At 44.2% G+C, this 24,971-nt stretch overlaps 1 protein-coding gene across 4 annotated transcripts; it reads left to right on the forward strand.

Moving 5' to 3' along the window:
* Positions 1 to 1,490: 1,490 nt before the first annotated feature.
* LOC131706781 (germ cell-less protein-like 1) lies at positions 1,491 to 22,989 on the forward strand. Of its 4 annotated transcripts, none has more exons than XM_059008511.1 (15): positions 1,491 to 1,752; positions 2,672 to 2,842; positions 3,449 to 3,572; positions 5,557 to 5,653; positions 6,996 to 7,093; positions 8,669 to 8,781; positions 9,410 to 9,475; positions 11,046 to 11,130; positions 11,641 to 11,731; positions 12,252 to 12,392; positions 14,356 to 14,425; positions 15,224 to 15,299; positions 15,746 to 15,891; positions 18,752 to 18,839; positions 19,790 to 22,989. In XM_059008511.1, exons 2-15 carry the CDS (start codon positions 2,682 to 2,684, stop codon positions 19,925 to 19,927), a joined length of 1,494 nt encoding a protein of 497 aa, XP_058864494.1. In that variant the 5' UTR covers positions 1,491 to 1,752; positions 2,672 to 2,681; the 3' UTR covers positions 19,928 to 22,989. The 4 variants fall into 4 exon arrangements, with proteins under 4 accessions (XP_058864494.1, XP_058864492.1, XP_058864493.1 ...); XM_059008509.1 differs by having other exon boundaries at positions 1,491 to 1,627; XM_059008510.1 differs by having other exon boundaries at positions 1,492 to 1,848.
* Positions 22,990 to 24,971: the final 1,982 nt, after the last annotated feature.

Raw genomic sequence — 24,971 nt, forward strand, 5'->3', positions numbered from 1 at the left:
TAATTCAATACAGTCTAGTTTAGAGAACTCAGTGCTGTACTGGAGACCTGAGAGCCAGCTAATTCAATACAGTCTAGTATAGAGAACTCAGTGCTGTACTGGGGATCTGAGAGCAAGCTAATTCAATACAGTCTAGTATAGAGAACTCAGTGCTGTACTGGGGATCTGAGAGTCAGCTAATTCAATACAGTCTAGTATAGAGAACTCAGTGCTGTACTGGGGATCTGAGAGCCAGCTAATTCAATACAGTCTAGTATAGAGAACTCAGTGCTGTACTGGGGATCTGAGAGCCAGCTAATTCAATACAGTCTAGTATAGAGAACTCAGTGCTGTACTGGAGATCTGAGAGCCAGCTAATTCAATACAGTCTAGTGTAGAGAACTCAGTGCTGCACTGGAGATCTGAGAGCCAGCTAATTCAATACAGTCTAGTATAGATAACTCAGTGCTGTACTGGGGATCTGAGAGCAGCTAATTCAATACAGTCTAGTATAGAGAGCTCAGTGCTGTACTGGGGATCTGAGAGCCAGCTAATTCAATACAGTCTAGTATAGAGAGCTCAGTGCTGTACTGGGGATCTGAGAGCAGCTAATTCAATACAGTCTAGTATAGAGAACTCAGTGATGCACTGGGGATCTGAGAGCCAGCTAATTCAATACAGTCTAGTATAGAGAACTCAGTGCTGTACTGGAGATCTGAGAGCCAGCTAATTCAATACAGTCTAGTATAGATAACTCAGTGCTGTACTGGGGATCTGAGAGCAGCTAATTCAATACAGTCTAGTATAGAGAACTCAGTGCTGTACTGGGGATCTGAGAGCCAGCTAATTCAATACAGTCTAGTATAGAGAACTCAGTGCTGTACTGGGGATCTGAGAGCCAGCTAATTCAATACAGTCTAGTATAGAGAACTCAGTGCTGTACTGGGGATCTGAGAGCCAGCTAATTCAATACAGTCTAGTATAGAGAACTCAGTGCTGTACTGGGGATCTGAGAGCCAGCTAATTCAATACAGTCTAGTATAGAGAACTCAATGCTGTACTGGGGATCTGAGAGCCAGCTAATTCAATACAGTCTAGTTACAGAACGGGTACTGACTTACAAGACAATGTTGGAATCGTTTTAGAATGAGCTGGGAATTATGCATTTCGTGCATAAAACAGTATAGTACTGAATTGAGACGTGTCTGAGTAAAACTGTCGACAAAATAAAAACACAACCACGAGAGCAGGTTATATATATATATATATATATATATTAAAAATAACCGGGAAGTCGCGTTTCTCTAGTTGTCTGATTGGTCGGTTTTGATTGCTGTTATTATTGTCCTACTGATTGGCAGAGTGAAAACGTGCATCTTTCTATTATTTTATTCATCCTCCTATTGGTCAAGAGGAACAATAACAATCCTGTCACTTTATGATTGGCTGAGTGACGCACAATTTTAAAACATTTGTATCTGATAGGTTACGGGCTCTGGTAAATCTGCTTATGATTGGTGCATAGTTCGTTGGTCTGTCGTTCCTGAAGATTTCGAGCCGTGTGATTGGCTGCGAGTCAGGTGACGAACAACAAAAACTTGTCGAACAGCGAGCAAGGAAGAGGCGAGCGAGCAAAGAAACGAATGAAGTAAAATAAAAATTAAAATTAAAATTAAAATAAAGGAACCGTGTCAAATTAAAAGTAATATGAAGAAACGGATACCTTCAGGCGACCATGTTATTCTCAGGGATTTAAACGCAAGACTGTTGAAGGTATTCAGATAGATAAAAACGGTCATTTTACTTGGGAACTGGGCTATTAAGTTTTGACTTAGTTAAGGAAAATTAATAAACTACAAAATACGAAAGGTAAGGGAAGAAGAAACTGTTACACTATCAACTTAATTCTGTGGCAGTTATTAATGTATCTCTGTAGTTTGTGCTGTACGTGAGTACACAGTGTACCCGGGTACCGGAGCTAATGCTGTTGTATGTCATGCGAATGCGTGTGTTTATACAGTATTAAAAAACAGCGCAAAAATAATATTAAACACTGTCATAAACAATGACCACGTGTAGTTATTTTCACGAAGTCTAACATTGCTTAAATAATGTGTCAGTACTTATGTGTTTTTGTTTATGGACATCTCAATAAATTTGGTGGTTAAAAAATAATTTCAACAAATATTGAAATGTACAAAACCATCCAATATAATCAAACCTTCGTGTGGACTCTGTAAGTTGCGGGGCGGGAGTTATTTAGTCTCCATCACTGAAAAGCAGAGCGCTCCACTTGCTGTTTTCTTATAGTAATTGTCCCTTGACACGGTATCTGTTTACCACTCCCCACGCAGAGCAGTTTGAGACATCTCGGAGTGCTGTATTAGTTGTGTACAGCACGTATATCGGTTGCAATGTGTGTAATTTTAATAAGGACTCTCCCTGCATTACGGTTTGAGACTATTGAGCTAAACAGCATGGTTTATTATATTAGTTGTTTTACAGCCAGTACATTAGATGAAAGGTGTGTGTTAGCATTGGTTGCAATGTGTGTAATTCTCTCAAGTGGGTGGAGTGGCTTGAAGTTCCAGTCTGAACAGTGCTGAAGCTAACTGACCCCCCCCCCCCCCCCCCCTCCCCCCCTCCCCCCCTCCCCCCTCCCCCCCTGTGTTCATGTCTCCCTCCCTGGCAGGTATAGGGGGATGGGGTCCCTAGGCAGCAGGCTGGTTGGCGTGGGGGGGGCAGGCAGCCCCCAGCAGTCGAGGCGCGGGTGCGAGTGCAGGAAGAGGAAGCGCAGCTCGGGGTGTCAGTGTGACAGCGAGAGCGAGGAGGACGGGGACAGCCTGCTCAACACCCCGCGCAGGTCTGCAGCGCTACCCCATAGACACACACACAGAAAGATACCCACTAGTGCTGATAATTGAGATAGTATAACAAAAATTGGTGTACAAGTGTATGTGTTTGAATCTGGGAAATACAAATATAATTTTACTATTGTAATTATTACTGTTTTACTGTGTGTGTGCGCATATATATAATGTGTTTTTTTGATGTACACAAAAGGTTTAAATGATTAATTTATTTCAGGATGTCTCAGATAAATAGCCCTTCAGCTGTATAAGAAGTGTGTGTATATATATATATATATATATATATATATATATATATATATATATATATATATGTGTGTATATATATATATATATATATATATATATATATGTATGTATGTATGTATGTATGTGTGTATATATATATATATATATATATATATATATATATATATATATATATATTATACATGTCATTATTGTACAGCATGAAACGCGCCGACAGATGTAGACACACCAACAGAAATGTTAGGCCTATGTTGAGAGTTTTGTCCACAGCAGCTTTTCAAAGCAGGCGTGCTTATTGTAATGTACCGTTCTCTGTATTGAAACGCTGCGGCTTCCCTCTGCTCCTGCAGGAAGAAGTTGAAAAGCACTTCATGGTACATTTACCAGACGCTGTTTCTGAACGGAGAGAACAGCGATATCCAGATCTGTGCGCTGGGGCAAGAGTGGAACCTGCACAAAGTCTACCTGTGCCAGGTGAGTACTGCCTGTATCCATCTGAGCCAGGTGAGGACAGTCACTGGAGCCAGCTTTCACCTCTCCAACCTGATCCACCTGAGACCAGGGCAGGCACTGCAGCCAGCTTTCACCTCTCCAACCTGATCCACCTGAGACCAGGCACAGCAGCCAGCTTTCACCTCTACAACCTGATCCACCTGAGACCAGGGCAGGCACTGCAGCCAGCTTTCACCTCTCCAACCTGATCCACCTGAGACCAGGCACAGCAGCCAGCTTTCACCTCTACAACCTGATCCACCCGAGACCAGGGCAGTCACTGCAGCCAGCTTTCACCTCTCCAACCTGATCATCCTGAGACCAGGGCAGTCACTGCAGCCAGCTTCCACCTCTCCAACCTGATCCACCTGAGACCAGAGCAGGCACTGCAGCCAGCTTTCACCTCTCCAACCTGATCCACCTGAGACCAGGCACAGCAGCCAGCTTTCACCTCTCCAACCTGATCCACCTGAGACCAGGCACAGCAGCCAGCTTTCACCTCTCCAACCTGATCCACCTGAGACCAGGCACAGCAGCCAGCTTTCACCTCTCCAACCTGATCCACCTGAGACCAGGGCAGGCACTGCAGCCAGCTTTCACCTCTCCAACCTGATCCACCTGAGACCAGGCACAGCAGCCAGCTTTCACCTCTCCAACCTGATCCACCTGAGACCAGGCACAGCAGACAGCTTTCACCTCTCCAACCTGATCCACCTGAGACCAGGGCAGGCACTGCAGCCAGCTTTCACCTCTACAACCTGATCCACCTGAGACCAGGGCAGGCACTGCAGCCAGCTTCCACCTCTCCAACCTGATCCACCTGAGACCAGGCACTGCAGCCAGCTTTCACCTCTCCAACCTGATCCACCTGAGACCAGGGCAGGCACTGCAGCCAGCTTTCACCTCTCCAACCTGATCCACCTGAGACCAGGCACAGCAGCCAGCTTTCACCTCTCCAACCTGATCAACCTGAGACCAGGGCAGTCACTGCAGCCAGCTTTCACCTCTCCAACCTGATCCACCTGAGACCAGGGCAGTCACTGCAGCCAGCTTTCACCTCTCCAACCTGATCCACCTGAGACCAGGGCAGTCACTGCAGCCAGCTTTCACCTCTCCAACCTGATCCACCTGAGACCAGGGCAGTCACTGCAGCCAGCTTTCACCTCTCCAACCTGATCCACCTGAGACCAGGGCAGTCACAGCAGCCAGCTTTCACCTCTCCAACCTGATCCACCTGAGACCAGGGCAGTCACTGCAGCCAGCTTTCACCTCTCCAGCCTGTTTTTTGTGTGTGTGTGTGAAGCTTGTTAAAGCCCAGCCTGTTGCATATTTAGGATTGCGTAATTGGAATTGTTTTACTTGTTTTTATATCTCAAGGGTTCTATCCTGGCTAAATAAATACAATAGAAATCTGAAGCTTTTTTAGCAGTAATGATGGAAAGTGTCCTGTAGGTGGTGCTGTTTTCAGAGACTAACCTCTAGAAGCAGGTTTTCACTGTCAAGGGATAAGGGGAGTCCTGGGAAAAAAATGATAACCCACAATTTCAGATACACCTAATTTTGCTTACACTCCTCTTCATTCACTATGTGTATAATTGTGCCATGTTAAGTTGCCTCTCTATGTATCTATTTTATAATGCATATACGTGTTTTTTTTAAGTTTTGCCAGGGCAACTTCTCGAACTCCACAGAGTTCACACAAACTGTTTTAACATTTCAAAAAAAGTAAATAAAAAAAAAACCATGAGCAGGGATATTAAATCAAAAGCTATTTCCTTCAAGAACAAAAATTGTGGCAGAAAAACAAAAAATCAAGGAAAGCTTTTGTAAGAAACAGAATTGTGGGTTATCAGTTTATTTCTGTACAGGTTTAAACTGAAAATAAGTGTTTTAAATGTTTAACTGAAAAAGTAGCAAAGGTGCAAGTGGTGTTTATTTGACCCCCTCTCTCCCACTCTCCCCTCAGTCAGGGTATTTCTCCAGCATGTTCAGTGGTTCCTGGAAGGAGTCCAGTATGAACGTTATTGAGCTGGAGATACCGGACCAGAACATCGACACCGAGGGTGAGTCTCTCACTCTGACTCACTCTGTCTCTCTGACCTCACTCTGTCTCTCACTCGGTCTCTCACTCTCACTCCGACTCACTCTCTCTGACTCTCTGTCTCACTCTCTCTGTCTCACTCTCACTCTGTCTCTCACTCTGACTGACTGACTGTCTCTCTCTCTCTGACTCTGTCACTCTCACTCTCTCTCTGACTCTGTCTCTCTCTCTCTGACTCTGTCTCTCATTCTGACTCTGACTCTCACTCTGTCTGTCTGTCTCTCTCTCTGACTCTCACTCTCACTCTGTCTCTCACACTCTATCTCTCACTCAAACACAGAGCTTGCTTAGTGAATCTGATCCATCGCAGGGATGTGAATAAGATTACTATCGCTTAGCAGTTTTACCCATTACAGGTTTTAATTAGGGCTCGATTCAAATTTTTGATTGGTTAATCTATGGGCATTAGATTGATTAATTCATCCACATTTTTAATAAAGGTAATGATCTTATAGCGGCTGTCCTGCATAGCAGTACTTCAATTCAGTCTGTATAACAGCATTATTATTAGTAGTAGTAGTAGTAGTAGTAGTAAATGTAACACATTTTCACAGAACAACCTTTCATTTGGGCCACTGTCAGTCACATACCTGAAAACACAAGACAACTGAGCTGAGTTCATCATACAGCTATGCACCTGGCTACATTTTTTAATTAGTAAAAAGTAATTTGAAATATTACTTCGACAGTCTCAATAATGCTCTATAATAAGCTACATCGTGCAAAAATTCAGCTATTGTTACACAACTTAGGGCCTAGCATATTTATGTCCCACCTCTGCTCACTCATGATTGGACAACTGCAAAACCAGGGCAGATCATTGACTCTCCCATTGGTTAAACTTACTAGACTGCCAGCTGAGGCAGAGAATACTTTCAACTGTATGTCCCGCCTCTTCTCACTTACGATTGCACTGCCGCAGAGAAAATGCAGATCTTCTATTGGATTGGATAAATTGTAAAAAAAATAATCTGTAATCAACTCTTTAATTGATTAATCGGTCCGATTAATCTGTTACTCGGAGCAGCCCTAGTTTTAATACAAGCTTGATTAGCCACAGTGTATTGGCAACAAGCTCAGGTGTGTACGAATAAATTTGTAGTAAAACCAGGAATGGAGCAAACTGCTATGCAATGGGAGTCGTATTTCCATCCCTGGACTGAATGTTTCATAGCAATAGAAAACTAGAACGTGTACGTGTTGGGAAGCAGACTGACTGACTCTTTCTTCGCAGTGGGAGTCTTATTTCTATCGCTGCGTCGTTCTGTTTTGTTTCCTGATTGTGCTGTTTATTCCTGTCCCAGCTCTGCAGGTGGCGTTTGGGTCTCTGTACCGGGACGATGTTCTGATCAAGCCCAGTCGAGTGGTCACGATCCTGGCCGCCGCCTGCATGCTTCAGCTGGTCAGTGTTGGGCAACTCCCTTTTTATTCTATTTTTTTTTGTACCTGTTAAAATAGTGCTGAATCAATACTGCTGAATTTGTAAATACTAGGGTCCCCGAGTGGCTAATCCAGTTAAAGCGCTGCCACTGAGTCACACAGCTTGCACGGCGCCAGTTCGCATCCAGGCTGTGCAAAGAGGCTGAACTTTGGGGACCCCGAGGGAGGCATCACATTGGCTCTGACCCTCCCGAGGTGGGGGATCGCGCAACAGCGAACCGTAATGGCCAGACAGTGAGCACATTCAGAGTGGATAAAAAGCAGGGCTGGTCTCTGTTCTTTGGGATCGGTAGCCCGCCCTCCTCTGCTCTGGATTGCTCGGTGCGTTAGGCTTGTGAGATTGGAGGATGCTCGCATGCCCTCGGAACGCCTGTTGCTGTGTGGGGACTCGCTGCGGTGAGGAGAAAAAACATAACTGGACATTCAAAAGTAGGTGGGGGTATATATAAAAATAATTGGTAACTCCAGTTAAAAAAATAATAATAATAATAATAATTCTGAATACTAAAAAACTTAAGCCAGACTTTCCACTCCTGGTCTTTGTTCCAACCCTGTTCTAAATGGTTTAATTAAACCTGCATCCAGACCCTGAAGAGGTTCCTTATCTAATTCTACCTGTTAAACCTGCAGTGGAATGGCCCTCCAGGACCGGGATTGTCCCCCCCTGATGAAAGCAGTGCTCACTCTTGATAAGGTTATAAGGCAGTATGGTCATGGGGCCCATTCATCCTATAAGTAGGAACACTAACAGCACAGTCTTGTAACTATAGCTCCTGACTAGCATAATAAAGGTTGAGCACCAGCAATTCAATGAGGCTTTTTCAATGTTTTCAATGTTGAATATTTATTTTATTTTATTTTTTTTACTGGAAATCCCATGAAACCAAAAATATATTGTGATCTGGTAACACTGATATATGTCAGTGTTACCAGATCCTCAGCTTTGTGTTACAAGGAATCAGATAGCAGCAAATACCCATGTACAAGCCCATGTGCTTGTATGAGCGATTCTATGTGATAATCGTACAATCTGAGTAGATAAAGACATAGCAGGCAAATGTTTCGACAGTATATCAGGGATGGAAATAAGACTCCTATTGTATCGCAGTTTCACCCATTCCAGGTTTTACTACCAGCTTGATTAGCCACAGTGTGTAGATAACAAGCTCAGGGGTGTGTGTGTATTAATGTTTATTTCTTAGCAGACACCCTTATCCAGGGTGACTTACAAGATATCACATTATTTTACATACAATTACCAATTTATACAGTTGGGTTTTTGCTGGAGCAATCTAGGTAAAGTACCTTGCTCAAGGGTACAGCAGCAGTGTCCCCCACCTGGGATTGAACCCACGACCCTCCAATCAAGAGTCCAGAGCCCTAACCACTACTCCACACTGCTGCCCCTAGAAGTATTATTAAGCTCCTAGTAAAACCAGGAATGGATCACATGCTGTGCAAGTCTTATTTCCATCCTTGTATGTACATGTCCATGACTTGAGTAATGATGAAGCCCTGTGTCCCTGTCTGTCTGCAGGACGGTTTGATCCAGCAGTGTGGAGAGACCATGAAGGAGACTATCAATGTGAAGACGGTCTGTGGCTATTACACCTCCGCGGGGACCTACGGACTGGACTCTGTGAAGAAAAAGTCAGTCTGCTTCCCAACACGTACACGGTCCAGTTTTCTATTGCTGTGAAACATTCAGTCCAGGGATGGAAATAAGACTCCCATTGCATAGCAGTTTGATCCATTCCTGGTTTTACTAGGAGTTTAGTGAGACACACCTGAGCTTGTTACCTAAAAACTGGCCAAGCAAGCTCATATTAAAACCTGGAATGGGTGAAATTGCCATGCAGTAGGAGTCTTAACATCTCTGCAGTCATTAAAAAAAAAAAAAAGTCGATGAAAATCTTGAGATACCAGCCACTAAATTCCTTCAGTGGGCATCAGTTTGCTTTTTGAAGGCGCGAGTATTTGTGTGTGTTTGAAAAGAGCCATGTTATCAAAGCTTTTTTTTGCTTCAGTGATTGTTTTGTAAAATGAACAGCTGTTCTCCTCCTTAAAATAAATTAGATGACATAAATCAAAATTAAAGACTGGAGGAAACTTAACCATAGATTGAGACACTTTCTGTCCAATTGAACTTGTTTTTTGTTTGATAGAGTCTGTCCTGTAATATTGAGATAGATAGATAGATAGATAGGTGAACTGATAGATAGATAGATAACTGAAGTAAATAAAATATTTTCTGCAGGTAGTTGCTTGTATGTTACAGGTGTCTGGAGTGGCTTCTCAATAACCTGATGACTCACCAGAGCGTGGATCTAATGAAAGAGCTCAGGTAATTAAAACCGCAGCCACTCTTACCTCTGATAAAACAACCAATGAGAACGAACACACTCAGTGCACAGCCACGGGGCCACGCCCCCCTTTATAACACAACCAATGAGAACGAACACACTCAGTGCACAGCCCCGGGACCACCCCCCCCCTTATAACACAACCATTGAGAACGAACACACTCAGTGCACAGCCCCGGGACCACGCCCCCCCTTATAACACAACCAATGAGAACGAACACACTCGGTGCACAGCCCCGGGACCACACACCCCCTTATAACACAACCAATGAGAACGAACACGCCCCCCCTTATAACACAACCAATGAGAACAAACACACTCTGTGCAGAGCCCCGGGACCACACACCCCTTTATAACACAACCAATGAGAACGAACACACCCCCGGGACCACACGCCCCCTTATAACACAACCAATGAGAACGAACACACTCGGTGCACAGCCCCGGGACCACACACCCCCTTATAACACAACCAATGAGAACGAACACACCCTCGGGATCACACACCCCCTTATAACACAACCAATGAGAACGAACACACCCCCGGGGCCACACACCCCTTTATAACACAACCAATGAGAACGAACACACTCGGTGCACAGCCCCGGGACCACACACCCCCTTATAACACAACCAATGAGAACGAACACACCCCCGGTCCACACACCCCCTTATAACACAACCAATGAGAACGAACACACCCCCGGTCCACACGCCCCCTTATAACACAACCAATGAGAACGAACACACCCCTGGGGCCACACACCCCCTTATAACACAACCAATGAGAACGAACACACCCTCGGGACCACACCACCCCCTTATAACACAACCAATGAGAACGAACACACTCAGTGCACAGCCCCGGGACCACGCCCCCCCTTATAACACAACCAATGAGAACAAACACACTCTGTGCAGAGCCCCGGGACCACACACCCCTTTATAACATAACCAATGAGAACGAACACACCCCCGGGACCACACGCCCCCTTATAACACAACCAATGAGAACGAACACACTCGGTGCACAGCCCCGGGACCACACACCCCCTTATAACACAACCAATGAGAACGAACACACCCCCGGTCCACACACCCCCTTATAACACAACCAATGAGAACGAACACACCCCCGGTCCACACACCCCCTTATAACACAACCAATGAGAACGAACACACCCCCGGTCCACACACCCCCTTATAACACAACCAATGAGAACGAACACACTCGGTGCACAGCCCCGGGACCACACGCCCCCTTATAACACAACCAATGAGAACGAACACCATGCTGACTGGGTAACTTTAACTGTGTGACTAGATGTTGTTGATCTAAAAGTTATCGTATCTGAATGTTGTCTTTTAATAGTAAAAAAAAAAAAAAAAAATAGAAATATAATAAACAATAGCTAGCTACCTTATCTTCCCTGCGGTGCAAAGCCAGCAGCCAGATTACAAATGCCTGTAGATCTGAGTTGTTGTAATGTTATTGAACACGCTGCTGTCCAGCCCCTGTGTTTGACTCCTGCTGTCTCTTCTGGCCCCAGTGCAGGGCTGATGGAGCAGCTGATCGGCTCTCCAGACCTGTTTGTGATGCAGGTTGAGATGGACGTCTACACTGCGCTCAAAAAGGTAATGACTGACTGACTTTACACACCTGTTTAAAGGTGTGCCGACCAGGGCTTTAACACACTCAGTCCTCAATTACTTTTGTGGAGCTGAAGAATGCAAAGTTAAGTTCTATAATTAAAAAACTCCTTTGGGTATACATGAGAACAGGACAAACAAATCTTTTCCACATGTATTTTGGTAAATGGGACTTCAAAGGACTTCTAGACCCCACATGTTGAAAAATAACTTGTGAGATTACAGTGGAGGAGTCTTTGGCATCAAATGTCAAAACATGTTTGTAGTCACTCAGGAAAGGTGAGTCATGGAATATCATTTCATCAGTACATCAGATATTGCAAACAGTTTTTATGCATTCCAGAGAATTTCTTGGGGCAGCTGGCTCTTTTGAGCAAAAAGATCTCTCTTTCCACCTGGACGATACCTGTGCAATTTAAAAATGCTCGGCTTGGAGCTTGTTGGTGTGGTGGCAGCGTGGCACCCGTGTCAGTGTGTGTCTCTCTCTTGTTTCAGTGGATGTTCCTGCAGCTTGTGCCCTCCTGGAGTGGTCCCCAGAAGCAGCTCCTGGCTGATGCAGATGGCTGGATCGCCAAGAAAAGGAAAGGTTAGTCAGGCCACCCTCTGCCCGTCTGCCAGAGAACTGTGTGTGAATGCGTGCGTGCGTGTGTGCGTGCGTGCGTACGTGCGTGTGTCTGCGTGGGTGGGTGTGTGCGTGCATGAGTCTGCTTGTCTCAGGTTTAACCCTCTTTTACAGGGGATGTGGTAGAATTTACGAAACCGTTTAAGTGTTATTTTTGTATTTTTTTTTTTTTGTAGATGGGTATTTTTTCTGTAAAGAGCAGGTGCATTAGTCGTAGGCTGCATTATACTGTTCTCTCACTGGTTACACATGACCATCATCAACAGTAAAACTGGTACATTTCCAGCTTGGGTGGAGAAAGACAAACTATTGTGTGACTAATGAGTGAAAAGCTTTGAACATCTTGCCCAGAGAATGTTTTTCACAGAATGTAAGCGAGTCTGTCTCTCCTCCTCCCTCTGTCCCCCTCTCTCAGTTGTGGGTGTGGGTAGCGTGTGTATCGGTGTGAATTTGCTTGTTGTTAACCCTTCCCCTGCTGTTTCAGAGCTGGCCTCGGGAGATGCGTTCCTGGAGTCGGAGCAGGGAGCTGTCTTCGCCCCCGTGTTCAGACACGTCCGGCTGCAGTACGTCATCAACGACCTGGCCTCCGCCAAGATAGTGGAGCGAGACGCCATCCTTCACACCGGTCAGCTCCCAGCCTGTTTTACATGCAATCTCTTTTACACTTTAACACAGAGAAGGGGCACAATGGTTCTCGGTGGGTAAGCCCAGAGTTGCTTTGGCATTTACTCACAAATTGATTATTTTTGTAGTTGCCTTTAAAGTACCATTGTGTGTCAGGGGTGAAAATAAGACTCCTATTGCACAGCAGTGTCACCCATTCCAGGTTTTACTACAAGCTTGATTAGCCCAATGTACAGGTAACAAGCTCGGGTGATTCCACCGTGTAACAAATTTTTTTTTTTTTTTTTTGGTTCCTGGGTAGTAAGTGTTATTTCCTAATTGCTTATGCCTCAAAAGTATAGAAAATGGCTATTATTCCCCACAAACTTTGCTTTTGTGACCAGGACAGTGATATTTTGAAATTTACCTATTTCCAATGAGAAAACGGGCGAATTTGTGTCTTTTCGTTCACATAAAGTCAGAAAAAAACAACATATGAATCCAAATTAACATGTATTTATACTAAAGTAATACAAAAATGACTACAAAAGATTTAGAAGTGAGTAGTTTTTCGAGATTTACGATTATACTGTAAATCACTTTCACGAATCAGCCCCCAAATGTAGTATCCCATCATGTTCTTGTTATACTGTCCTTCATTGACAGCTCATCCAGGAGCCTCAAAGCCGTGCTGCTCCATAATGGTAACAAGTACCTGTCTCTTCCCCTGGCTCACTCGGTGCACCTCAAAGACGATTACAACAGCATCAAGACCTTGCTGGACGCCTTGAAGTATGATGAGTACGGCTGGGACCCCCGGAAGGTGCTGATGCCACCACTGCACATCAAATTGGGCCTTATGAAACAATTTGTCAAAGCTCTAGGTAAGGTCAAAGCCGGTGTCTTCGTCGGACCACAGATAAAGAAGATCCTGGAGTGCAATGAATTCCCCAAGAAGCTCACTAGTAAGGAGAGAGCGGCTTGGAACAGCTTTGTCGCAGTGGTTCGGGGCTTCCTGGGCAATCACAAGGCCGAAAACTGTGTGGAGCTGGTTGAGACTCTGGTGAAGAACTACGGCACAATGGGCTGTAGGATGTCCCTCAAAGTCCATATCCTTGATGCTCATCTTGATAAATTCAAGGAGAGCATGGGAGCGTACTCGGAGGAGCAAGGCGAGCGCTTCCACCAGGATATAGTGGACTTTGAACACCGCTACCAAGGACAGTATAACGAGAACATGATGGGAGACTACATTTGGGTGCTGATTCGTGAAAGTGATTTACAGTATAATCGTAAATCTCGAAAAACTACTCACTTCTAAATCTTTTGTAGTCATTTTTGTATTACTTTAGTATAAATACATGTTAATTTGGATTCATATGTTGTTTTTTTCTGACTTTATGTGAACGAAAAGACACAAATTCGCCCGTTTTCTCATTGGAAATAGGTAAATTTCAAAATATCACTGTCCTGGTCACAAAAGCAAAGTTTGTGGGGAATAATAGCCATTTTCTATACTTTTGAGGCATAAGCAATTAGGAAATAACACTTACTACCCAGGAACAAAAATTGTGCTACGTAGTGTTCTTTTTAAACTCATAGTAAAACCAGAAATGGATCAAACTGCTATACAGTGATACGTATTTCCATCCATGTGCTGTGTAGCAGAGCATGTACTTCTGTTTAATGTATATGTTGTACACACTGCCGTTGCTGAGCAGAGGTCTGAGTTCAAAGCTTGGTGAAGCTGGTACTGTGACATCACACTCCTGGAAGCTGGCCATTGAAATTAGAAAGATAAATCTGCTTTGGGACACCCACACGCTTCTTATAAATCTGTGTATTTGTGTATGTGAAATTCTTCAGACCTTTGTGGTATGGGTTTAATCAGTGTTGTTTTCATGGAATATCATTTCTCTTCACGTGAGGGCTTTCTTTCTTTGTGGACTGCACGTTACTGTTTGTTATCTGGTTTGTTTTCTCAGACTGGTTGTCAGCGGTCTACAAGCAGCAGTGGTTTGCCATGCTGAGGACAGAGCATGACAATGACCTTGGGTGAGTTACTGAGGCTGAGTGGGTCCAGCCTTGAACCTCATCAGGGCACAGCTGAGGTGCCTGTCAAAGAAATCACAGAGATACAGATTCGTCAGCATACCAGGTCACATTATCCTTTGTCCGAAATGTTCAAGCTAATTATTTAATTATATATATATATATATATATATATATATATATATATATATATATATATATATATATATATTTTTTAGTGACCTGTTTTGTTTTTCATTATTGGTAGGTCTGCTTTTATTTTGTGTGTTTGGAACCGTGGCTGGGTTATGTGTGGATGTATGGATGTTGCTGGGTTATGTATGGATGTATGGATGTTGCTGGGTTATGTGTGGATGTATGGATGTTGCTGGGTTATGTGTGGATGTGTGGATGTTGCTGGGTTATGTGTGGATGTGTGGATGTTGCTGGGTTATGTGTGGATGTATGGATGTTGCTGGGTTATGTGTGGATGTGTGGATGTTGCTGGGTTATGTGTGGATGTGTGGATGTTGCTGGGTTATGTGTGGATGTGTGGATGTTGCTGGGTTATGTGTGGATGTATGGATGTTGCTGGGTTATGTGTGGATGTATGGATGTTGCTGGGTTATGTGTGGATGTGTGGATGTTGCTGGGTTATGTGTGGATGTGTGGATGTTGCTGGGTTATGTGTGGATGTGTGGATGTTGCTGGGTTATGTGTGGATGTGTGGATGTTGCTGGGTTATGTATGGATGTTGCTGGGTTATGTGTGGATGTGTGGATGTTGCTGATGTACTTTGTTTGTTTGTTTGCTCTCCTGCAGCCCTCAGGAAGCCAACAAGGAGGAGTTTGAGGTGAGCAGTATGCGCTGCGGCAGGAAGCTGGCCAAGGACGGAGACGTGAGTACACAGCTTTGTATGTTTGTTTTCCTGAGAAGACCGCATTGAAACGCAAGTGCACTGGACATGCGTGGGGTAGATTCTCAAAGCCCTTTGCTCAAATCATCAGAAGCATGATTTCCTTCAAAAAAAGAAAACATGCCCCCCAGGATGTGACCAAACCTCAAGACATGTAATTTAGGGACTTGGAGTAAGGAGCTTTAAGTCCTTAGTTTTATTAATTTAACTTCAACTTTTTTTCTTTCAGAGTAAAACTTGTAGTTACAAAAAATAGGAATCTTGCCCAGTGTGTGTCTTTTTAGTTTTTCAATCCCTGTGCAGAGATTTCTGCTTCCTCCGCTTTCTGACGGCTTGTCTCTACATTTTGTCTGATTTCTCTGTATTCTGCACAGTGGAGAATTATTCAGTCTCTCTCTCCCTCTCTCTGTATCAACTTTGCGCTGCAGTACTGCTGGAGATGGACAGGGTTTAACTTTGGGTTCGATCTGCTGGTCACCTACACCAACCGCTTCATTGTCTTCAAGAGGAACACTCTGAGCCAGCCGTGCGGGGGGTCTGTGAGCCTGCAGCCTCGCAGGAACATTGCCTACAGGTGAGACTGGACGGGGAACGGCAGGTAAACTAGTGTACAGATGAGGCAAGACAGGTAACAGTGAGTAAACTGGGCTAGAAGTGAGATGGGACAGGTAACGGCAGGTAAACTAGCTTACAGGTGAGACGGGACAGGTAACGGCAGGTAAACTAGCTTACAGGTGAGACGGGACAGGGAACGGCAGGTAAACTAGTGTACAGATGAGGCAAGACAGGTAACAGTGAGTAAACTGGGCTAGAAGTGAGATGAGACAGGGAACGGCAGGTAAACTAGCCTACAGGTGAGACGGGACAGGGAACGGCAGGTAAACTAGTGTACAGGTGAGACTGGACAGGTAAAAGCAATTTTATTTTTTAAAATGGAAATGTTTTTTGATTGATTTATATATATGTTTAAATATTTATGTGTATATGTATATATTAGTATTAGTGCTCGGACAAATGTCCGAATATTTCACTGGTGGCCAAAGTTCCTCACCCTATGAGCCGCTTACCAAAATTTCCATATGGTCGAGAGACACGTACTGTAAAAATCTCTTTAGCAGCAAAATACACAAGAACAAGGGATAGAACATTGCAGAGCCTACCCAGTTTGTGTAATTTGTATTGTACTGTAGATCTACAGTGTGTTAAACTTTAAATGTAACAAACTGGAGCTTTTCCATTATATCTGTTTATACTGTATGAATTACACACTCTAAAGAAAATATTCAGTTATTATGAAGCAAAATATAATAAAGGATCTGATTTCACAAAAACATTATTTCTGACAAGCTCTTCCCTTGAAGATCTGAGTGCTGTGTGTTACATACGGTTGAGAGCTTTGTGGATGACAAATGCACTGTCCTTATTTTGAAAGGGATTGCCACACAAAACCTACATGAGTCGGTAAAGCAGCTTCTTTACTGAAGGCCGAAAGCAGCACCTGCCTTTAGCCTGATCCAGGAGGACATTCAGATGAAAATGTGTTGCGATTTGTTTCATAATGACGTTTGAGGTTCCTCGCCTTGTACGGGCTACAGTGTGTAAGCGATTTGTTGCAGATGAGACGCGAGTTTACCACGGTTTTCAGTAAAAGCAAACTCTTTCTCCCAGTCTGGTTTAAACCCTCATACTTTCATTACTCCTGGATGGTTTGCTCAGTGCCATCCTCTCCACGAAACGAACAAGCACTTCATTCAAAATTGTGAAATTTACTTTCAACTGCACACCCGGCTTTCACTCGGTGATTGAAATACGCATGCGCCAGCGAGCGGTGTCAAAGGTCAAGAAGTGATGAAATATCCTTGCAGTGTGGAGTAGTGGTTAGGGGCTCTGGACTCTTGACCGGAGGGTCGTAGGTTCAATCCTAGATGGGGGACACTGCTGCTGTACCCTTGAGCAAGGTACTTTACCTAGATTGCTCCAGTAAAAACCCAACTGTATAAATGTGTAATTGTATGTAAAAGTAATGTGATAACTTGTAACAATTGTAAGTCGCCATCGATAAGGGCGTCTGCTAAGAAATAAATAATAATAATAATAATAATAATAATAATAATAATAATAACATGCAGGTGCAAAGAAACGAGAGAGAGAACGGGAGGGAAGACCTAATAATTAACATACAAATAATAAACTTGTTTATTTTTACTTTTTCTCTTCGTTTCTGTTTATTATTCTTTCTTCAGTTCATTGGAGCCACAAAGTGTGCGTCACCCAGCATTTCACTTGAAGTGCCCTCATGAGCCGTGGTTTATTCGGATATAAAAATCCGCTGTTCGTATTGGCTACAAATGACAACAATACCTTGCACTTATTTACAGCCTCACCAGAAGTTGTGTGGCAGTTTTAAAAAATGGCAAATGAAAATGAGCTCTGTGTGATGTGAGATTAATAAATTAAAAAAAATAAAACACACACAACATCAACACAGCCGCTCGTGCCTCTATATAAAAGTTTTAGACAGCAAAAAGTAAACAAACCAGATTCTGCGCACACGCATAGTGATCTCTATAATAAGCCATCTAGGTCAAAAAAGCATTGTGCTGCTTTAGAGCAAGTCAGAATCTGTCATGAGACAGAAAAAAGGCAAGCATGTCATTCTGAAATGCCTCACTTAAACAGTGCCCAACTTCCTGAAAATGTTGTGTAGTGATTTTTATGAAGAGTGTATTATATATTTTTTTTACAACGCCATTTCCATGTTTGTTTTATTTGAAGTGTTTAAAGTTAAATTTCAGTTTTTGATTGCTTGTTCAGCTAAAAAAACACAAGTAAACCTCATGTTATTACTTTATGAAAGCGTGTCGATGGCCGCTGTTTACTGTGAAGAAACGGCAATGGCGAATGAATGAATGAATGAATGAATTAATAAAATGCATTGTCAGCTTTATGTACTATTTATTTCGGGAATAAACAAAACAACATTGAACTTGAACTGCTATTTGGCATCCTTTGTTTTGTAGTTAATTCACTGGGGTAAAGTAAGACCTACACAACTTATTCTTTACTCCTGGGATATTTCTTTTTACTTTAAGGTGTTGAATATTGTAAGGGCTTGCTATAAAATAAAGGCACACACACAGGGCCACCTAAGACCCTAGCATACAGGCGAGACAGGAGAGGTACACCTTGCATACAGGTGAACCACAGCAATTGTACTTAACACAAGTTAACAAGAATAAATAAACTGCATGTTTAAAAAAAAAAAATAATAATAATAATTATGTATAATACTACCAAATGCAGTACGAACACAGTGTGTTGCTAGGCTGTAAGAGACTGCTACATATTCAGAAGCAAGTTGCATGAAGTGTTCAATCTGAGTGCAGTATCTGTGATAGTGTATCTCACCCCTGTCTCTCCTCCTCCTCCACCAGGCTGCGTCTCGCCTCCTTCGATGGCAGCGGGAAGGTTATCTGCAGCCGCTCCACTGGCTATCAGGTGCTGGCTCTGGAGAAAGACCAGGTAAGAGAACGATCCCAGTATACACACCCATCTGAGAACACTGAGGAGGGACTGGGAGGGAAGGCAGCAGTGTGGCTGTAGTGGTTAGAGATGAGGGGTTGAGGTGTGGAAGCAGTCTGGCTGTAGTGGTTAGAGATGAGGGGTTGAGGTGTGGAAGCAGTCTGGCTGTAGTGGTTAGAGATGAGGGTTGGGAGGTGGAAGCAGTCTGGCTGTAGTGGTTAGAGATGATGAGGGGTTGGGAGGTGGAAGCAGTCTGGCTGTAGTGGTTAGAGATGATGAGGGGTTGAGAGGTGGAAGCAGTCTGGCTGTAGTGGTTAGAGCTGAGGGGTTGGGAGGTGGAAGCAGTCTGGCTGTAGTGGTTAGAGATGATGAGGGGTTGGGAGGTGGAAGCAGTCTGGCTGTAGTGGTTAGAGATGATGAGGGGTTGGGAGGTGGAAGCAGTCTGGCTGTAGTGGTTAGAGCTGAGGGGTTGGGAGGTGGAAGCAGTCTGGCTGTAGTGGTTAGAGATGATGAGGGGTTGGGAGGTGGAAGCAGTCTGGCTGTAGTGGTTAGAGATGATGAGGGGTTGGGAGGTGGAAGCAGTCTGGCTGTAGTGGTTAGAGATGATGAGGGGTTGGGAGGTGGAAGCAGTCTGGCTGTAGTGGTTAGAGCTGAGGGGTTGGGAGGTGGAAGCAGTCTGGCTGTAGTGGTTAGAGATGATGAGGGGTTGGGAGGTGGAAGCAGTCTGGCTGTAGTGGTTAGAGATGAGGTTTTGAGAGGTGGAAGCAGTCTGGCTGTAGTGGTTAGAGATGAGGGGTTGGGAGGTGGAAGCAGTCTGGCTGTAGTTGTTAGAGATGATGAGGGGTTGGGGGATGGAAGCAGTGTGGCTCTCTTGGTTAGAGCTGATGAGGGGTTGGGAGGTGAAGCAGCGTGGCTGGATCATGTTTGATGTTGCACTCTCTGTTTTGCAGGAGTATGTTGTGATGAATCTGGACAGTCGGCTTCTTGCATTCCCACTCTACATCGGCTGCAACTTCCTGTACATCTCCCCGGCCAGCAGGAGGCAGGAGAGCGCAGAGCCGGAGAGCAGCAGCAGCACCGCGTCCTGACACTGCCCTCCTGCTGTTCGTCTGTCTTGTCAGACCACAGAGCCCAGCAGCAGCAGCACTGACTGACTGACAAAACATCAGGGATACGCAGAGCAGCTCCTGTTTGTCTACATGCTTCCTACCTGGAGAAACGGATTTCTGTTCATTTGCCAACCCAGACAAACCACAATTTAATTAATAATGTAAATATGTTAATTTGTGTTTTGTTTATATATATATATATATATATATATATATATATATATATATATATATATATATATATAAAAAATGATATGATTTACACCTAGCGGTAGGGGTTGTATTGCTCATTCTTGCTGTTTATATGATGACTTCTTAAAGTTAAATATCAACTAACCCAGTACGAAGCACTCGGAGCAGCAATCTCTGAGACCTAAGACCAAAATGCTGAGGTCCTTCTCTTGTGAGTTGGGGAGGGGGCGTTGAATTGCTGCAACCAAGCATTTTCCATCTCAAGACCCGGTATTTCAATTCCAGGCTGGTCAACGCAAGTTAACAAAGAAATTAATAAATAAATCAGACATGGAGGAGAGTGGGCATTGAATTGAGCCACCAGGACTTGAGACTTGAATCCGCTCCGGTTCTGCATGCTCTCTGTGAGACTGGCGATGGCTCTCCGGTTCTGAAGCGGCTCTGTGATGCCTGTACCAGGCTCTCCTCCCCTCGGCTCAACACCTCTTCCTTGCGCTGCTGTTTTTACAATCTGGGAACAAACTCAGCTCGGACCAAAGCAGGAGGTGTTGGGATCCTGCCTTCTGTTTACTAAAGAATGTAGTAATAAATTAGGGCAACAGTCTTGATGAAGAATTTAGCATTGTCTGTATCAGCAGGTTCTATAAATCCACAGTAACATTGGCGTAACTCGGGGTTTGTGAAACCTGCTGTAAACAAGACTTCTCAAAACTTTGAATGTAGTACTGCATTTCGATTCAGTGCTAGTGTAGATCTCATATGAGCACATTTGAATGTAGTACTGCATTTCGATTCAGTGCTAGTGTAGATCTCATATGAGCACATTTGAATGTAGTACTGCATTTCGATTTAGTGCTAGTGTAGATCTCATATGAGCACATTTGAATGTAGTACTGCATTTCGATTCAGTGCTAGTGTAGATCTCATATGAGCGCATTTGAATGTAGTACTGCATTTCGATTCAGTGCTAGTGTAGATCTCATATGAGCACATTTGAATGTAGTACTGCATTTCGATTCAGTGCTAGTGTAGATCTCATATGAGCACATTTGAATGTAGTACTGCATTTCGATTTAGTGCTGGTGTAGATCTCATATGAGCACATTTGAATGTAGTACTGCATTTCGATTCAGTGCTAGTGTAGATCTCATATGAGCACATTTGAATGTAGTACTGCATTTCGATTTAGTGCTAGTGTAGATCTCATATGAGCACATTTGAATGTAGTACTGCATTTCGATTCAGTGCTAGTGTAGATCTCATATGAGCACATTTGAATGTAGTACTGCATTTCGATTCAGTGCTAGTGTAGATCTCATATGAGCACATTTGAATGTAGTACTGCATTTCGATTTAGTGCTAGTGTAGATCTCATATGAGCACATTTGAATGTAGTACTGCATTTCGATTTAGTGCTAGTGTAGATCTCATATGAGCACATTTTGTTTTTACTTGAATGATTTTCATTTGAACTCGGAGGTCTGCTATTCCTTTAGTCTTCTCTGATGCGTTCCTTTGTAGTGTTATGGTCAGGATTAGAAACACCAACAGTCTTTGGTTTCACTCATTCAGTTATGTGCTGGTCATTTCAATAACAGACTTCATGGAGGGCTGTTCTGAAACCCAGGACTAGGGAGTTTCTAATTGTTTTTGTTTGTTGGAGCAATTTGTTCTTCCCCCCTCATAGTTTACACCTGTACCTCGACCCACTTCAACACAGGGTTTGATTTGGACGTCTGCACTGTAAAATTATAGATTTTCTTTCTTTCTTTTTTATTTTTTCATCTCCTGTCCGTCAACGTTTTTAGTTTGGAAGGTGCAGGTGCTCAATGTGTTGTTATTAATATAAACTATTTTTTCACATTTATATAAATTACTTCCAGACAAGCGGAGATGGTGTGTGTTGTTTTTAATTTCTATGAGAAGGGACACGGTCAAACCTCACCTATTGTGAGCCAGCTGGAATCTGAGTTCTGTGCATATCTTGGTTCAAAGTTACATGTAACAATATACTTTGTTTCTACTGAAAGGCTGGTTATACATATTAGCTGTACAGAATAACAGTGAGACTGCATGCAAACATTCGAACAAAAAATACTTTTGTTTCCAGCACATTCTTACATGTTTAACAGAATAATAATACATCACACCTTTGATCACATCAAGGAAAGAAAGGGTCTGTTGATACAAGGTTGGAGAATCTATATCCCTCTACTTCACATATTTCAATAGGACCCTAGCATTTTTTTTTTTTCACACAGATGTGCACTTGTATAATGTTGGTTCAGAAATGGTGTTATTGAGATCTGCTGCTGCTTAAATAGATTGATTCGACCACCAGCGGCCCCTGGGAGTGAAGCTTAAGGGGTCTGGACATCACAACGCAAAGAAAAATAAAAAAAATTCAATCTTGTTATTTTAATAGAAAAAAAAAACATTTTTAAACTTGATTATTTTTCTAGTTCAACAGTAAGAAGTCATACGTCACATCAAACCAATAGCCATTAATTCCCAATGTGGCTCCTGTCCCTTGATCTTTTAACCCTTTCAGTCGTGGAGGTCCTGCCTTAGCGCTGTATGTTAACAACGTTTCTGTATTGTAGTGATAAAAGGCAAGTATGAAAAATATTATATCAGATGTATTGTATACAAGTGAGTGCAAACATGTTTCATCATTTTGAGGCCAAAGATTCCTCCAATGTTATCACACACGTTATTATTCAATGTGTGGGGTTTAGAATTCTTAAAATGCTGACGGGACTTTGAAGTCCCATGTACCAAAATAAATGTAAAAAAAAATGCATTTGTCCTGTTCTTATGTACACTTAATAAATGAGTTACTTTTTTAATTATAGAACTTAATTTCACATTCTTCAGCACAATCCAGGGCGATTTACAATTTTTACAAGATATCACATTATTTTTACATACAATTACCCATTTATACTGTTGGGTTTTTACTGGAGCAATCTAGGTAAAGTACCTTGCTCAAGGGTACAGCAGTAGTGTCCCCCACCTGGGATTGAACCCACGACCCTCCAGTCAAGAGTCCAGAGCCCTAACCACTACTCCACACTGCTGCCCTTAATAAATGTCTCCTGCTCCTTCTGCGGCTCTGCAGCCCTCTGGTATTTATTCACACCCTGGGCAGGGTCTGTACACTCCTGTGAGCTACATGGAAGAAGCAGAGCGCTTCACGCTCGGGGAAGCCTGCTCTGCAGGAGAGCAGAGACACAAACCAGTCGATAAAGGCTTGCTTGTTTTTATATGTGCATCCACTGGGGAGACTGCCTCTGGCTCTTCCAGTGTAGGGGGAAGGGGTGCTGAAGTTCATGACGAGATTGCAGTGAGGACAGAAAGTTCAGTTTTAGAGTTTACACTTCTGAATGTCTGTGTTTTGCGCTTTTGTTGTTTTCAGTTTTGCAGGGTTGTTTTTGATTCACGGTGAGATGCAGTAGGGGACAGAATTACGCGCTGGAATGCCTTGTTCGTGAAAGTCTATTCAGCACTAGGAGGTGCTAGTTTAATTTCCCTAAGCGTTTAAACTTTAACATATTAAACACATTTTAAATCCTCTCTTCCCTCACTCTGGGGGATGACAGCTTGATTCAATTTGGGGGTGCCTCTGCTCTCTGTGTTGGGGTGCCTCTGTGATCACTCAGTGTTGGGGGTGCCCCCGTGCTCTCTCTGTGTTGGGGGTGCCTCTGTGCTCTCTCTGTGCTGCGGGTGCCTCTGTGCTCTCTCTGTGTTGGGGGTGCCCCCTTGCTCTCTCAGTGTTGGGGGTGCCTCTGTGCTCTCTCTGTGTTGGGGGTGCCCCCTTGCTCTCTCAGTGTTGGGGGTGCCTCTGTGCTCTCTCTGTGTTGGGGGTGCCCCCTTGCTCTCTCAGTGTTGGGAGTGCCCCTGTGCTCTCTCTGTGTTGGGAGTGCCTCTGTGCTCTCTCAGTGTTGGGTGTGCCTCTGTGCTCTCTCTGTGTTGGGAGTGCCTCTGTGCTCTCTCTGTGTTGGGAGTGCCCCTGTGCTCTCTCAGTGTTGGGAGTGCCCCTGTGCTCTCTCTGTGTTGGGGGTGCCTCTGTGCTCTCTCTGTGTTGGGAGTGCCCCTGTGCTCTCTCAGTGTTGGGAGTGCCCCTGTGCTCTCTCAGTGTTGGGAGTGCCCCTGTGCTCTCTCAGTGTTGGGGGTGCCTCTGTGCTCTCTCTGTGTTGGGGGTGCCTCTGTGCTCTCTCTGTGTTGGGAGTGCCTCTGTGTTCTCTCTGTGTTGGGGGTGCCCCCTTGCTCTCTCTGTGTTGGGGGTGCCTCTGTGCTCTCTCTGTGTTGGGAGTGCCTCTGTGCTCTCTCTGTGTTGGGAGTGCCTCTGTGCTCTCTCTGTGTTGGGGGTGCCCCTGTGCTCTCTCTGTGTTGGGGTGCCCCCGTGCTCTCTCTGTGTTGGGGGTGCCTCTGTGCTCTCTCTGTGTTGGGAGTGCCCCTGTGCTCTCTCTGTGTTGGGGTGCCCCCGTGCTCTCTCTGTGTTGGGGGTGCCTCTGTGCTCTCTCTGTGTTGGGAGTGCCTCTGTGCTCTCTCTGTGTTGGGAGTGCCCCTGGGCTCTCTGTGTTGGGAGTGCCCCTGTGCTCTCTCAGTGTTGGGAGTGCCTCTGTGCTCTCTCTGTGTTGGGAGTGCCTCTGTGCTCTCTCTGTGTTGGGGGTGCCTCTGTGCTCTCTCTGTGTTGGGGTGCCCCCGTGCTCTCTCTGTGTTGGGGGTGCCTCTGTGCTCTCTCTGTGTTGGGAGTGCCCCTGTGCTCTCTCTGTGTTGGGGTGCCCCTGTGCTCTCTCTGTGTTGGGGGTGCCCCCGTGCTCTCTCT

This window comes from Acipenser ruthenus, chromosome 37, assembly GCF_902713425.1.
Source record: "Acipenser ruthenus chromosome 37, fAciRut3.2 maternal haplotype, whole genome shotgun sequence".
Taxonomy (NCBI): Eukaryota; Metazoa; Chordata; class Actinopteri; order Acipenseriformes; family Acipenseridae; genus Acipenser; species Acipenser ruthenus.